This window comes from Antechinus flavipes, chromosome 2 (assembly GCF_016432865.1).
Source record: "Antechinus flavipes isolate AdamAnt ecotype Samford, QLD, Australia chromosome 2, AdamAnt_v2, whole genome shotgun sequence".
Classification (NCBI taxonomy): domain Eukaryota; kingdom Metazoa; phylum Chordata; class Mammalia; order Dasyuromorphia; family Dasyuridae; genus Antechinus; species Antechinus flavipes.
Genome location: NC_067399.1, coordinates 505,251,550 through 505,268,146, shown reverse-complemented (window position 1 = coordinate 505,268,146; position 16,597 = coordinate 505,251,550). Strand labels below are relative to the sequence as shown.

The following is a 16,597-nucleotide window of genomic DNA, read 5'->3' as shown; positions in this document are numbered from 1 at the left end:
CCATTTCTAACAGCAAAAAGATTCAGCTCTCTGATTTTTCTGTCAAGGAACAGAAGGGATGAAAGTTTGGCTGAACTCTCAGTTCAGTATGTAAATTTGTTTCTGCGGGTCACATGATTTCCCTATGTGCAATACTTTTTACTATTGTTATTGGATTTGATTCCATAGTTTTGGCATTTTCCCAAAGTTTTAGGCAATCATGGTTGCTTGCTTTGAAAGAGTGAAGTGTGAAGAATGTGCTTGGAAACTTCAGTCAATGAATGGCACCTAATCCTTCTCTTTTAGTATTTAAAACAAAACAAAACAAAAACTCAGGAAAGAGTCTTCATCCTTAATCTGTTTAGTACTTGATCAAATCAGAATTTTGTTTTATTCCAGTGATCTCCAAAGTAAAGCATATGTGTCTTATGGATATAGAAGATAATACATAGGGGTACAAAGAAAAAAGCCAATTGGAATTTCCATTTACATTTTTATTTAAACAAATAAGAATTGTGTCACCATGAAAATTTTCTTTTCTTCTAAAACTTGGAAACTGAATTTTCTTGTTTTTTAAAATCTTCAAAATGAAGAGTTACAGTGGGTTTTTTATCCCATCTGTTTAAAATTTAAAAAAAAATACAGTATCTTCTAATTAGTTTGCAACAAACTAACATCAAAGACGTCAGAAACGTACTTGCTGATTTCAACAAAAATCTTTATATACCAGTAGATTACGATGAAAATAGCTTTTTGAACAGAAGCAAACCAATTAGCTCCCACATACATATTCGGCAAAAAAAAATCCCTGAAATTTGCACCAGAACAAATAATGATTTTTTTTAAATCCCATGAAAAACTACAGTAAGCAATTTCTTCCATCCCAGAACTGCATAAAAATTCAGCCAGAAGTCCACAGACAGTAATGAAAGGGGCTATCAGCAAAGCCATCACCAGTGCCAGAGCAGGCAAGTGAAAGGTAGTCTCTCAGGGCAATCAAAGATCTGTACAGATTTTGGAGATCTGTCTAGAAAGAGCAAGAGTGGAAAGTTCCATCAGGAAGCCTCAAAAAAGTGAGGAATCCCCATGAATTATAGTCATAAAGTCTCAGAAGCTCTGGGAATAGGAGTGACCAGTGTGGCACATATATGTTCAATATGAGACAAAGCAGATGCCCAGGGTCTCCAAAATTTCTAACATGTTGTCCTGAGATGTCCTTAGAGAGATCTAAAGTTCCAGCACTCTGAACTTCAAAGATCTAAGAGAGACGAACACATAGGAACACAGATGACTTGGGGAGAGACCAACCAAAGCTAATCACTCCAAAAATGGGGATAGAATCTGGTCCTGGCACAAAATCTTGAAAGGTAGAGAGATGAATAAGAAGACACCATCAGTATAAAAAAAATTATTGTAGCACTGGAGATCTCCCCAAAGGAAATATAAAGGAATACTGACCAGTTCTATTAGAATTAGAAGCCAAAGTAAAGACCTCCTGAAAAAAAAAAGTCTCCGCAATGTTATAGCCAAAATCCAGAACTCCTATGTCAAAGAAAAAATGCTGCAAGGATCTATAATGGTTCAAATGCTAAGGCAATAGGCATAAAACAGTCATTTATTAAGCTCTTACTATGTTCTAGGTAACTGTGCTAAGCCTAGGAACCAATCAGAATCACACAAGACCCATCTGCTTCTACTATAAATGAAAGATTTGGAATACAATATTCCAAAGGGCAAAAAGATGTAGGAATACAACTAAGAATAATTTAGAGATATATAACCCTACAGGGAAAAAATGAACTTTTAATGAATCTTTAGAGGATTTTCAACCATTTATGATAAAATAACCTGTTATACTGAGGAAAATATAATAGCCCACAAGGGCTACTTGTTTCTTTTCTATAAGACATTAGTGAATTTATTTTCTATGAAGAGTTCTAAATTCAGTCACATGACTGTCTCCATTTAAGAAAATTCCTTTTTTAATAGTATCTTATTTTTCCAATTACATTTAAAAATAGTTTTCTTTTTTCCTCTATCTTTTTAAAAAATGTCTAACTTTCTTTTTTTTTAATTTTTATTTAATAATTACTTTATATTGACAGAATCCATGCCAGGGTAATTTTTTTACAACATTATCCCTTGCACTCATTTCTGTTCCGATTTTTCCCCTCCCTCCCTCCACCCCCTCCCCTAGATGGCAAGCAGTCCTATATATGTTGGATATGTTGCAGTATATCCTAGATACAATATATGTTTGCAGAACCGAACAGTTCTCTTGTTGCACAGGAGAATTGGATTCAGAAGGTATAAATAACCCGGGAAGAAAAACAAAAATGCAGATAGTTCACATTCGTTTCCCAGTGGTATAACTTTATTTTCAAAATATATGCAGATAGTTTTCAACCATCACCCTTACAAAATCTTATGTTCCAAATTTTTCTTCCTCTTTCCTCCCTCCCACTAGACCTCAGGTAATCCAATATATGTTAAACATGTATAATTAAAGATAGTTTTCAACATTCATTTTTATAAGATTTTAAGTTCCAAATTTTTTTCTCCCTCCTTCCCTTACCTCTCCCCTCCCCAAGACAGCAATCTGATGTAAGTTATACATGTACAATCATTTTTTAAACATATTTTCATTTTAGTTATGTTGTGAAAGAACAATCAGAACAAAAGGAAAAAACCAAGAGAGAGAAAAAAGTAAGCAAACAAAAAAAGGTAAAAACAATATGCTTCACACTGCATTTAGTCTCCATAGTTGTTGGTTTGGATGTGGATAGCATTTTCTATCCTGTTTATTGAAATTATCTTGCATCACATATTGCTGAGAAGACCTAAGTCTTATAGTTGATCATCACACAATCTTGCTGTAACTGTAAACAATGTTCTCCTGGTTGTGCTCACTTCACTCAACATTAATTCATGTAAGTCTTTCTAGGCTTTTCTGAAACCAGCCTGTTCATTATTTCATATAGAATAATATTCTATTATTTTCATAAACAATAACTTATTCAGTCATTCCCCAATTGATAGGCATCTATTCAGTTTCCAGTTCCTCGCCACCATAAAAAGGGCTGCTGCAAACAATTTTGCATAGGTGAGTCCTTTCCCCTCCTTTAAGATCTCTTTGGGATACAGACCTAGTAATGACATTGCTAGATCAAAGGGTATGCACAGTTCTATAGCCCTTTGGTCGGAGTTCCAGGTTTTTCTCCAGAATGGTCGGATCAGTTCACAACTCCACCAACAATGCATTAGTGTCCCAGTTTTCCCACATCCCCTCCAACATTTACCATTATCTTTTCTTGTTATCTTAGCCAATCTGAGAGGTGTGAGATGGTGCCTCAGAACTGTTTTTAATTTGCATTTCTCTTTATCAATAGTGATTTACAGCATTTTTTTCATATGCCTACAGATAGCATTTTACCATTTATCAATTGGAGAATGGTTTGATTTCTTATAAATTAGAGTCAATTCGCTATATATTTTGGAAAAAAAGCCTCATTTCTTGCAAATTAAGACAACTCTGAGATACCACTACACACCTGTCAGATTGGCTAAGATGACGGGAAAAAATAATGATGAATGTTGGAGGGGATGCGGGAAAACTGGGACACTAATGCATTGTTGGTGGAGTTGTGAACGAATCCAACCATTCTGGAGAGCAATCTGGAATTATGCCCCAAAAATTATCAAATTGTGCATACCCTTTGATCCAGCAGTGTTTCTATTGGGCTTATATCCCAAAGAAATACTAAAGAAGGGAAAGGGACCTGTATGTGCCAAAATGTTTGTAGCAGCCCTGTTTGTAGTGGCTAGAAACTGGAAAATGAATGGATGCCCATCAATTGGAGAATGGCTGGGTAAATTGTGGTATATGAATGTTATGGAATATTATTGTTCTGTAAGAAATGACCAGCAGGATGAATACAGAGAGGACTGGCGAGACTTACATGATCTGATGCTAAGTGAAATGAGCAGAACCAGGAGATCATTATACACTTCGACAACGATATTGTATGAGGACATATTTTGATGGAAGTGGATTTCTTTGACAAAGAGACCTGAGTTTCAATTGATAAATGACGGACAAAAGCAGCTACACCCAAAGAAAGAACACTGGGAAACAAATGTGAACTATCTGCATTTTTGTTTTTCTTCCCGGGTTATTTATACCTTCTGAATCCAATTCTCCCTATGCAACAAGAGAACTGTTCGGTTCTGCAAACATATATTGTATCTAGGATATACTGCAACATATCCAACACATAAAGGACTGCCATCTAGGGGAGGGGGTGGAGGGAGGGAGGGGGAAAAAATCGGAACAGAAACGAGTGTCAATATAAAGTAATTATTAAATAAAAATTAAATTTAAAAAAAGCCTCATTTCTAAAGATTATAGAGTCAAATTTATAAGAATACATGTCATTCCCCAATTGATAAATGGTCAAAGAATATGAACAGACAATTTTCAGATGAAGAAATTGAAACTATTTATAGACACATGAAAATATGCTCCAAATCATTATTAATCAGAGAAATGCAGATTAAGACAACTCTGAGATACCACTACACACCTGTCAGATTGGCTAGAATGACAGGGAAAGATAATGCATTGTTGATGGAAAGGTGAACACATCCAGCCATTCTGGAGAGCAATTTGGAACTATGCTCAAAAAGTTATCAAACTGTGCACACCCTTTGATACAGCAGTGTTTCTACTGGGCTTATACCCCAAAGAGATACTAAAGAAGGGAAAGGGACCTGTATGTGCCAAAATGTTTGTGGCAGCCCTTTTTGTAGTGGCTAGAAACTGGAAAATGAATGGATGCCCATCAATTGGAGAATGGTTGAGTAAATTGTGATATATGAATGTTCTGTAAGGAATGACCAGCAGGATGACTACAGAGAGGACTGGCGAGACTTACATGAACTGATGCTAAGTGAAATGAGCAGAACCAGGAGATCATTATATACCTCAACAACGATACTGTTTGAGGATGTATTCTGATGGAAGTGGATCTCTTCGATAAAGAGAGCTAATTCAGTTTCAATTATCAAGGATGGCAAGAAGCAGCTACACCCAAAGAAAGAACACTGGGAAATGAATATAAACTGCTTGCATTTTTGTTTTTCTTCCCAGGTTATTTATACCTTCTGAATCCAATTCTCCCTGTGCAATAAGAGAACTGTTCGGTTCTGCACACATATATTGTATCTAGGATATACTGTAACCTATTCAACATGTAAAGGACTGCTTGTCATCTGGGGGAGAGGGTGAAGGGAGGGAGGGGAAAAATCGGAACAGAAGTGAATGCAAGGGATAATGCTGTAAAAAATTACCCTGGCATGGGTTCTGTCAAAAAAAAGTTGTTTTTTGTTTTTTGTTTTTTTTTTTAAATGAGGCTTTTTTTGTATCCCAAAGAGATCATAAAAAAAAAAAAAAAAAAAAAAAGGAAATGGATCTGCATATGCAAAAATGTTTGTAGCAGCCCTTTTTATATGGTAAGAAACTGGAAACTGAGTGGATGCCTATCAGTTAAAGAATGGCTAAATAAGTTATGGTTTATGAATGTTACAGAATATTATTATTCTATAAAAACGATCAACAGTTCGATTTCAGAAAGGACTAGAAAGACTTACATGAACTGATTCTAAGTGAAGTGGGCAGAATCAAGACAACATTGTAGTTAGTGGTACACAGCCACAAGATAACATGATGATCAACTCTTAACAAACGTAGCTCTTTTCAACAATGAGTTGATTCAGGCCAATTCCAATAGACTTTTGATGGAGTCATCTGTATCCAGAGAGAGGACTATAGGGACTGAGTTTAGATCACAACATAGCATTTTCACTTTTTTTGTTATTGTTCGCTTGCATTTTCTTTTTGTTCTCTTTTTTTTTTTTTTCCTTTTTGATCTGATTTTTCTTGTGTAGTATAATTGTGGAAATATGTATGAACTATTGCACATATTTAACATATATTGGACTACTTGCCTCCTAGGGGAGGGAATAGGGGTATGAGAGGGAGAAAAAAAATTTGAACAAAAGGTTTTGCAAGGGTGAATGTTGAAAACTATCTACACATATGTTTTGAAAATAAAAAGTTTTATTTTTAAAAAGTAAGAAAGAAATGAGACCTTTATCAGAAACATTGAATAGTATGAACTAAATCTGAGTAAAGTAACCAGAAAAATAATTTATATGACAACAGCATTATAAACAAAAATAACACCGATGATTTAAAATCTCTGTAAGTGCAATGACCAACCAACTACCGTATATACTCGAGTATAAGCCGACCCGAATATAAGCAAAGGCCCCTAATTTTAACCCCAAAATCTGGGAAAACTTATTATATCAGTAGATTTAGGTAGCGCACCGGTGCCCCAGAGGAGGAGAGCGGGTGCCGGTATAAGTATGTAGAGCGGTTGCCAGCATTAGGATACAATCCGGTTACCGACTGTGATACTACAGGAACAGCCACATCACCAGAGCAACGGCCGGCCCTGTAGTATCACAGTCGTATACTACTCAGCAGGGGGGCATTCAAAGGGATATTTACACATGTTTTATCTAGGGACTCGAGTATAAGCTGAGGAGGGGATTTTCTGCCCAAACTCGGCTTATACTCGAGTATATACGGTACGTATCCAACAGGACCTATGATGAAGCATTTTATACAAATCCTGATAGACGTAAAAGAGTTAACAGACATGATTTTTTGGGGGAAGAAATGGCCATTGTCTGAATTCATCTTTTTTTAACTATGCTTATTTGTTAAAAGGGTTTGGGGTTTTGTTTTGATTCCCCCAATAAAAATGGAGAGAGAGCAGTAGAGCTAGCAATAGGGATGGAAAGAAAAGGAAAGGCCAGCTCTTGGAATTTCTGCATCATAGTGTTAAGCCAAGATTTTAAAAAAATAATGAAACATTCAATTATATTACTTCTACTAAAAATATTAACAATTTAAGTGAGGGCAAAAATAGATTTTGTATCAGATAACATTTTAAATAATCTAAACATTTTAATGCTTATTTTTATGTTTTATAATGTTCACATTAGTTCAGTATAGATACAACTTCTACAAGTATATGTAATTGATAAATATAAATATGCATGCACACATATATATTAGAAGTGCACTATCAAATTTTTTGCTGATAGGGATTCAAAAAAAGTTTGGAAGTCCCTGCATTACAGTGTGCTTGTTGGATCCTGTAGTAATGACTACATTGGTTCTGGTTTGATCGGTCATTTAGAAGCAGCTAAAACTAGAGGCAGGAATATGTGACTTCAAATCTGGACTCAGCCACTCCGCCACCCAAGGCTAGTCATTTATCCTCAGTCAGCCAGTTTTCTCATTTGCAAAACAGAGATAATCACAACACTTACCTGCCAAGTTTTTTGTCAGTATAAAACGAAATAACATTTACACCAAGTGCTAGATCAGTGCTTTTCCCACACCCTATCCAACATTTATCATTATCTTTTCCTGTTATCTTAGCCAATCTGAGATGGCGCCTCAGAATCGTTTTTTAGTTTGCAGTTCTCTAATCAAGAGTGATTCAGAGCCTTTTTATATGACTATATATAATTGTATACATTACCTTAAAGTTTTTGCACAAACAAAACCAATATAGAAATACAATACTTAAATATGTACATGAATATTGTTGTTGGTGGTCCTTCATTTTTTTGACGTAATTGGCGGACGTCTTGAATCACAGACCACCGGATTTAAGAGAAGGAGAGTTGCAGTAAGTTTCTCTTCCAGATTCTCCAGCAGCAGGACAAAAATCAAGACCAGTGGCAACAACCCTTCAGCCAACCTCATGGCCCGTGGGAATAAACTGTTCTCATTCCCCCATTCTGGAAGTGTTTGGCCGGTTTGAGGCCTGTTGGTTACTCTCAATCTGGTTTCGTCTACCTTGGGGTGTCTCTGCACGTGCGACAGCTTCTCGGAGCCACAAGTGACAGGTATGGGGGAGGGGTGGTAAACGGGGTGTTCAAGGAGGACGAGCAGTTCTGGTGGGGGGCCCTTTTCGGAGCTGCTGCCTGGCAGCATGTGATGTGTGCACGCAGAATGGGGTGAATGAATTCCAGCAAAAGAACACATCTGCCCTTGCGTGACTGCTCCTCAACCCACTTATGTACACACGCCTAAGTATGTATCTATTATACAGACACATGGCAAGACTATATATATATATGAGATACGATATATATGAGCCAGGATGAATGAATGAAAATTCATTTATTAAGCACCCTAGGCCAAGCGTTAGAAATATAAATAGAAAAATGGAGACAGTCCAGGTTCTCAAAGGGCGAAAGTGCGAGAACGGAGAGGGAAAGGGAAGAAGAGAAGAGGCAGAAGGGCAAAGCGATCCGAAGGCAAGTGAGAAGCTGGCAAAACGAGGTACCAACTCCACTTCTCGGTGTTACCCCTATTGCAGCCCCCTCAATTCCTCAGGTGCTATATGGCTGCCTTCCTTTTACCCCAGTCCGCTTTCTTCTCTCCCTGAAGGCTCAAGCTGTGACTGCCAAGTCCAAGCACCCAAATCCCTGCCGGCGGGCCCACGACTTGTGTCGCCCTCCTCACTCAACCCCGACCAGAACCCACACACATCCTCCCGGAACTCCTCGGAGAGGCTCGCCGGTCCCGGCCGGCCCAGAGAACCGCGTGCGTACGCGTTGCGTCATACGTGCGTTCGGAGAAGCTAGGAACCCGCCAATGATCGGGCTACGGAAGCCGAGACGCTTCCTACCGGCGTATTGGGAATTGACTTGTCCCTGTAGCGTGGAAAAACCAGAGCGGGGACTCTCCGCCAGCGGAGGCGGGACGGGGCTTGAGGTGAGTGAGGAGACGGGAAAGCGGGACGTGCATCTAGAAGCCCAGGGTCCCCAGAGTAGCCTCGGGAGATGTCCGAGGCCTGGGTGGGAGGGGATCCCAAGCTCACGGGGGGATCTGAGCCCCGCTCATGCACGGGGTCGTTTCGTCCTCAGCCGTCTCGGGGCCCTCCGATAGCGCCGAGATGAAAGCGAAGGCCAGACTCGCCAAGCCTTCCGAGGGCCGCGCGGTGGCCAAGCCGGAGCTTGTCAAGAAACCCGATCGGAAGAAACAAAAGAAGAAGAAGAAGAAGAAATTCTGGAAAAAACACCCCCAGGCGGCAGCAGAAGCTTCCAGGAAAGCGGAGAGTAAGGATGGCCGGGCCGGGGCAGGGGTGGCGCTGCCCCCCAAAGGGCCGCAAGAATTCTCTCATAACTGGAAGGCCTTGCAAGAAGTAAGTTGTAAGCGGGGTCGCTAGCAGGGCTCCGGAGAAAGTCGCCACATTTGGGCTCGTCCTGGGCGGTCTGGGACAAGGCGCCTAGCCTCCTCGAGCCTCAGTTTCCTCATCTGTAAAATGAGGCGGTTGAACTGGATGATCTCCAATTGTAGTTCTAGATCCATCAACCCTTTTTCCCTCCACCCCAGGACATCGCATGGCACCAACCACTTGCCTTTTAAATGAAAGAAAGAGAATAAGTTTTCTCTTTAACACTAATGGGACTAGAATTTAAGAATACTTTGAAAGATCCAGAAATTATAACAAAAACAATAGCTAATATGTACATAGGGTTTACTGTGTGCCAGGCACTTTATAATTATTATCTCATTTGGTATTTACAATAACTCTGAAACATGGGTGTTATTATTATCCCCATTTTACAGTTACGTAGACTGAGGCAAAATAGGATGAAGTAAAGAGCTGAAGTCTATCCACTAGTTCTTGCCTGAGGCCAGATTTGACCTTAAGTCTTCTCGACTCTAGGCCTGGTACTCTATTCACTGTGCCAACACCTACCTGCTCTTAGTTTGTACAGTCTTTCTTCTTCCTCTCTCCCCCCCTTCCCCAGGCAGAATTAGTCTATAAGACAATATAGAGAAATTTGGATGAAAATTTTTATTTCAAAATAAGTTTTTTTGCATCATTTTTATAGTATCTTAGGACACTATAATTGCATGAGGTAAGTTCCAAGATGCTGTGAGATATAAAAAGGAGGTGGGGTCCTAGACTTGGGAGATCTGGGAAAGCTTCAGAACAAAAATTTGGCTGATCCACAAGTATTTATTGGGTTAAGCATTTGGAATTCTGTAGAAACAAGGGACAGGTGTTAGATTAGAAGTTACAACTGGAAAAGAAGAGTTTATTCTGAAATAATATATAGAAATAGTTGAAAGTTCTGTTTTTACATGTAAATAAAAGTTTAATTTGCAGGGAAAAGGACATTTTGAGGAAAAAAAAACATCATTTTTGTTCATGCAACTGGCATAATAATTATTTAGTAAGTACTTGTTGATTCATAAATCACAGAAACATTTGAGTTTAGCTGCCTAAATTTTCATGGTAAAAAATAGAAAGAGAGAGAGATGTTCTTAGAAATAGAACTACAAATTTTGAGTGTTTAATTGCCCATTTAAAATTTGGGGGTTTTTTTGGTCCTTATCAGCTGTTGAAACAAAAAACGACAAATCCAGAAAAGTCAGTTCCTGCCTCTCTGAGGAATTCCAGAAAACAAACCAAAAGCCCCTACCAGAATGGCAGGCATGTTTTTAAAGAGGAAGAACATGGTGATGCAGAACTACCAAAGATGACAGGCAAAACAGGCCAACCTTCCAAGGCTTCTATCTCTTTAGGATCTTTAAATGACACAAAGGTTGTCATTCATAAAAAATTCAGTGAAACAAAGGAAAAAGTCAATGGAACTGAAACCAAGAAAAGAAAAAATGGTGGCCTTCACCAGAAAATCGGAGACATCAAGCACAAGAAGAGGAAAACAGAAGAATTAGTTCCTCCTTCACCAACAGAGTGAGTACTGGACCTCCTGGATTCCTTTGGAATTGGAATTTATCTAATTGGTGTAAAGAGTATTATTCAAGTAGGAAGAAATCCTATTTCTCACAGATGGCCTCCATGGTCTTTGTGCTACAAGTAGGTACTAGGTTTTAAAAATAGGAATATTAAATAGAACATTGAGTTAATGTTGCCTACTCCTTGATGAAAAGATTTAAGTTTTGATTTATTATAGAAATGAGCTTTAGCACATAGATCCATTAGTTCCTGTGGCATGTGCTTGATTGGAACCTCATAAGTGGCAGTTAGAACAAAATTAGAGTGTCAGAACTCTCAAAGTATCAGGCCTTTTAAAGCATTTAATAAGAGTTCTGAACCTGGAGTACATGAACTTTTTCTTTTTAAAAAAATTGATAGCTGTTTCAATATAGTGTTTTTTGTTATACTATGTTATTTTGTGCATTTAAAAACATCATTTAGAGTTCAGACTTATAGACTTTACCACACTGCCAAAACCATCCATGCCATAAAAAAACTCATATGTCTTTGATCTAAAGAATCTCTTCTTCACTCTTTGCTATATTGTCTTTAGGAGTAAGCCATAGTCTTCATGACAGCAGATAAGAAAGAAATGGATAAGTAGATTTTTCTTTTTTTGATGCTGAGTACCTTTTCTTTGCTTTTTAGATCAGACATCTGGTTTGATGATGTAGATCCTAAAGATATTGAAGCTGCCATTGGTCCAGAAGCTGCAAAAATAGCCCGAAAAAAACTGGGTCTAAAGGAAAATACTATATCACTAGTAAAAGAAGGAGCCTTTGAAGGGTATGTTGAAGATTTTTTGTTTTGGGTTTGTTTTTTTTTTTTTTTTAACTGTAGGAGATGTATGCTGCATAGAACAGGTGGAATACAGGAGTGTTCAAGAACGTAAATGGGTTTACCTCCTTTTCTTAGGCAATGTGAATAAACTTCTATGAAATACCTCTTTAGTTAAATTGCAATAACCAGGGGCATGTTGTCACTTTAGTAACAAGTCATGCTAGGGCAGTAAATCATTTGTGCTCCTGTTATAGGTTACTAATGTGCAGAGATTCATGTGTTTTGGTCCAGGTGTTTTTAACCCAGACCTTTGGTTCCCTCTCAGCATGACCAAAGTCGTAGCTATGGACTGCGAGATGGTGGGAGCAGGGCCAGATGGGGAAGAAAACATCCTTGCCCGAGTGTCCATTGTGAACCAGTTTGGAAAGTGTATTTATGACAAGTACGTCAAACCAACAGAGAACGTGACTGATTACCGGACAGATGTCAGTGGGATTCGGCCAGAAGACATCAAATATGGTAGGCAGAGTGCCTTCCATAAACACCAGAACCAGCCTAAAAGAATTATTGCGAGGAACATCTGTATTTATCTCTTCCCTCTTCTCTATGCAAGAAATACTATTAATAGTACAAAGAGTTCTCTAAGCAGCTTACTGTCCCTAGGGACTTTAAAAGGGAGAAAAAACATAAATGGCATTTGACAAAGGACCTATAACAGGGGAACTCTTATTTCATTTATATCTCAAGTGTCACTAATTCTTTTAGAAGGACACTTATAAATTCACCTCTTTGGGAGGAACTTTTTTCATTTGGGTCTCTGCTGTCTGTTCTGAAGCCAAGAACAGTATTCCACTTTGTATTCATTTGTGCTTTTAGGCCATGCTTGTTAAAATTCATTATGTTTTATGGTAGGAGATCAAGTAAGGTTCAAGTGGCTGAAGCCTTATAAAAAGGGGAAATCCATGTTCTGGATTTAGGTCTTAGTACCCTCTTTCCCTCTGCTGTATAACCATGGACAAAGCATTTCATACCTTTTGAACTTACTGAAAAATAATGAAGACTGAGCTGAATCATCTCTCTCTAAAGTCCCTTCTAGGGCTAATGGTCTGTGACTTTATAATTCTAGTTTTAATGTAACCATTTTGAACACAGCTTATTTTTTGCTACTTATGTTTAAGGATAATCTCCTCTAAGACTCTCTTCTGCTGCTTCATTGTGATATGGAAGTGACCACACACACACACACACACACACACACACTCATGAAGGCTTTACCAGTGGTACATAAGTTCTGATAGATTCTACCAAATTGGAAAGTGTGGTGTGGGCCTAGTGACAGACAGTGATGCTTCTCATTTCCTTCTATGTTCCTTCCTGCCCATCCCTAAATGGGTAATTAAAAAAAAAAAGATTATCTAGCTAATACTTTTTCTCAGGCATCTGGTGATATTTAAGATATGCAAGGCAAGTATCCAGGTCAGGAACCAAAAGCCTTCGTGGTTGTTTAATTGTAATGTTTCTAACAGCATCTGGGAATGTCACTGCCTTGCTGATTGTAGCTTTTCCACCATTCCTACTTGACTAAAATACAGTTTCTTTTGGGTTTCTAGGAGAAGAGTACCAAATTGTTCAAAAGGAGGTGGCAGAACTGCTTAAGGGCAGGATTCTAGTTGGACATGCCCTTCATAATGACTTAAAGGTAAATGGGCTATCTTTATTGTAATTGTTTATGCCTATGTTCTGCCAATCAGCTTAGGTATTTAGATGACTTAACTCTGGCTAAATGAAATATGTATTGTAGAACTTGGGGTTCTTCATAGAGAATCATTCTGTTAATTTCTTTTTTTGAGTAAAAACAAAAAGTCTTCAGGGTCGCCATCAATTTGGAGTTTCTCCTAAATGATAAGAGGAAATTAAAACTTGTCCTTGGACCATAAAACAGCCTTTTTTCTACTTCTGTGTCTCCTTTTTCCCTACAAGTATCCCTAAGAAACCCAGGCCTGATTTACAAATCTGCTCTGACATATTTTGTATTGCTTTCTGTCACCCACTACATTTGCCATTACATTATATAATTATATATAAAAGTAGAATCCCATGCTAAATGATGCATATATGAAGGCAAGGTTTCTGTCTTTAGTCACTTTTTTGTCTCCTACATGTTGGAGTGGCCACTCATTAATATTGAGCCTTAAGAAAAAGTGTGATGGTTTACGTCAGTCCATTCCAGGCTTACCTGGATTGGGTGACTATTATGTCACCTAGCAAGATAACATCAGTTTATGTTTATCTCAAGTGTTTTGGCAGTGCAACATATCCTCAAAGTTTGATAAATCAAGGGTGTGGTTCTGAATTGTATTTATATTATTTGTTCCAGATTTTACTTCTTGATCATCCCAAAAAGAAGATCCGGGATACCCAGAAATATAAACCTTTCAGGATACAAGTAAAGGTAGGCAATGTTTTGGAGAAAGAAAAATCTAATTGTTAAATGTGTCAGTTTAATTTCATTTCACACCAGTGGGTTCATAGATTTGTTTTTAGCCCTAGAAAAGGGAGGATAGTTTTGAATAAAGTAAATTGATGTTGGCTGCTTTCCTTTAAAATGTGTTACCATCTGCTTGATTTTTATGCTGTGGTCTGTAATGAGATTTTCTCATGTCTGTGTTACAATATTACAAATGCCTTTCACAAGGAATTAAGATTTCTTTTCAAGGAAAGGACAGCTTGAGAAATTGAAGCAAAGACAGTTTAATATTGAATCATTAAGTTTTAGCCATTTAATTTCATTTAAATTCATTGACAAGTACAGTTTTAATAAGTTAGACACTCAACAAATTTTTGCTAGTGACAGTGAAGAAAGATATATGGCCTAGTAGACAGAAAGTCCAACATTGTAATCAGAAAGGCCTGTACCCTGACATCCTGGCTGTGTGACCATAAGCCAGTCATAAAACTTTTCACTTCCCCAAGCAATTCTGAGAGATCCTAAGTTACAGATAATTTGCCATTCAACATTGGTAGAAAAGTAAGAAAGGAAGAAAATAAAGAATCTTTTTCCTCCTAAGGGAGCAGGGAACCAAGTAATGTTATAATGATGCCTTAGGTGATCATCTTCATTACCTGGCAGGGTTAACTGTCCTGAATGGCAGAAAAGCTTAAAAGATTTTGTTTGGTGACAGGTAGACTCGAAAACACATCATGTAGCTGGGATAGGATAACCCATTCTTTCCTTACTAGATCAATGATCTCCTTTAAAACCAAAATTGTTCTCCATTTAACTTTTAGGTTATTCTTTTCTTCTTCACTGCTCTTGGAGATCATCTCTATCTTGACAAAAAGTTTAAATTCTTCCCAAACAGAAAGTGTTTATTTAATCTCAAAATATCTAACTTTCATCATTTCCTTTGCAGAGTGGAAGACCATCTCTGAAACTGCTCAGTGAGAAAATTCTTGGTATCAAAATACAGCAATCAGAACATTGTTCGGTAGGTGACCTTTGTGGATAATAGCACACAAATGTATTTCACTGTCATCACTGACCATGATTATATACATGTCCAAGAACACCTAAATGAGATAATACTGCTCCTTTATCTTGACCTCCCTTCCTAATTTGGTTTGGTTCTTTTTACTTCCAGATTCAAGATGCCCAGGCAGCAATGAGACTTTATGTAATGGTAAAAAAACATTGGGAAGGAATCATCAAAGACAAATATAAACTACAAAGAGAGAAAAAGATAAAAGCATAACTGAGCCCTCCTTTCCACTATTTCTGCTTTCTACCTTGCCTGCTGGCTTGTTCCTCAGCAGTGTGGTCATGTCCCCAGAAGAAACAGAGCAGAGGTCTTTCTGGGCCAAGTTGGAGCAGGGTATTCTGTCAGCTTACCACTTCTTGTTTGCTGATTGTGTAGCCCTTGGAGTTGGCACAGGGGAAATATTCCCAAAGATGGTCACTTTTTGGAGAAACTTTCAAACTTGTGGCTATAAGGATGTTTGTGCTACTAAAGGGAATTTGGCTTTTTCCAGACTTAGCTCTTGTCCAAGAGCTCGAAGTTTCTTGTTGACATTCCTTTCCTGTCTTCCAGAAGTCACTGTTAATATCAGAGGCATAATTACAGTGTAGGTGAGGGAGTCTTTGTGAGAGATCGTCTTTTCTTTGAGCACAGAGACTGGTTCTGGGCTTAAGTGAAGGTGTGCAGCCACCAGTGAGATGATCACTTTTTACACCAATAAATAAATGCTCTTGTCTAACAGAAGACATATAGTATGTTACTGGCTTGTTAATTAGGATCACTGCCATCTCTCTACTCTCAAGCTATGTGTGCAAAGTGGTATCATGAACCAGGCTGTGGATAAATATAAGGGACAGTATCGAACCATCTAGTGGACCTAGAGCAGCCAGGCAACTCAGATTTCTGTAATTTATCTTGATAAAAATTAACCAGAGAAGCTAACAAACTTAATTCCCACTCTTAATAAGTTATTGCTGCCACAAGAAAATCTGTATCTGGCAGACCACAAATGGCAGCATATACCTCTAATACCTTCCTGGGAGACTTGTCTCTGAAAAATGTTAACATTGTTTCTGCCCACATTTAAATTTTTACTTTTTCTGATTCAGTGGTAATCTGAAAAGGAGCCCCTGATGTAGGTAAGCCTCTACTATGGGAATAGTTTGACTTTCCAGAATCCCTAAGTCATACACAATATTTAGATGGTGTAAATAATATATAAATTTTATACCAGTTGTACCAGTCATAACCTTATTAACAAACATCCTAAAACATAATGAGCACATCTAAGAACTGCGCTCTTGGGAGTGATTTGGGGTTTTGTTTTTTCTTTGTTTTTTTAAAAATAATTTATTGACCTCATAATATTTGAGCCTAAGAAAGCTATTGTTTGGGGAGTTAAAAAGAAGCTACTGTTGGATCATACTCCAAGACCAAAGG

General features: G+C 38.0%; 2 protein-coding genes across 2 annotated transcripts in view; one reads left to right on the top strand and one right to left on the bottom strand.

Moving 5' to 3' along the window:
- The window catches only part of ADAMTS13 (ADAM metallopeptidase with thrombospondin type 1 motif 13), a 47,813-nt gene extending 39,757 nt beyond the window's left edge, over positions 1 to 8,056 (bottom strand). Inside the window, exon 1 of the mRNA XM_051973774.1 lies at positions 7,919 to 8,056. Within this exon, the coding sequence (XP_051829734.1) occupies positions 7,919 to 8,056 (138 nt within the window). The remainder of the gene's footprint in view (positions 1 to 7,918) is intronic.
- Positions 8,057 to 8,725: 669 nt separating this feature from the next.
- Positions 8,726 to 15,901, top strand: REXO4 (REX4 homolog, 3'-5' exonuclease). The gene is made up of 9 exons (XM_051980280.1): positions 8,726 to 8,842; positions 8,995 to 9,272; positions 10,480 to 10,838; positions 11,511 to 11,648; positions 11,968 to 12,161; positions 13,253 to 13,341; positions 14,020 to 14,094; positions 15,056 to 15,130; positions 15,284 to 15,901. The coding sequence occupies exons 2-9, from the start codon at positions 9,024 to 9,026 to the stop codon at positions 15,392 to 15,394; spliced, it is 1,290 nt and encodes a 429-aa protein (XP_051836240.1). The 5' UTR covers positions 8,726 to 8,842; positions 8,995 to 9,023; the 3' UTR covers positions 15,395 to 15,901.
- Positions 15,902 to 16,597: the final 696 nt, after the last annotated feature.

Excerpts from the sequence above, each read along its gene's own strand:
- REXO4 (XM_051980280.1), top strand. The coding sequence starts at position 9,024 with ATGAAAGCGAAGGCCAGACTCGCCAAGCCTTCCGAGGGCCGCGCGGTG. Across the intron at positions 11,649-11,967 it reads AAAGAAGGAGCCTTTGAAGG|CATGACCAAAGTCGTAGCTA; the intron begins GTATGTTGAAGA and ends GTTCCCTCTCAG. Across the intron at positions 14,095-15,055 it reads CTTTCAGGATACAAGTAAAG|AGTGGAAGACCATCTCTGAA; the intron begins GTAGGCAATGTT and ends TTTCCTTTGCAG.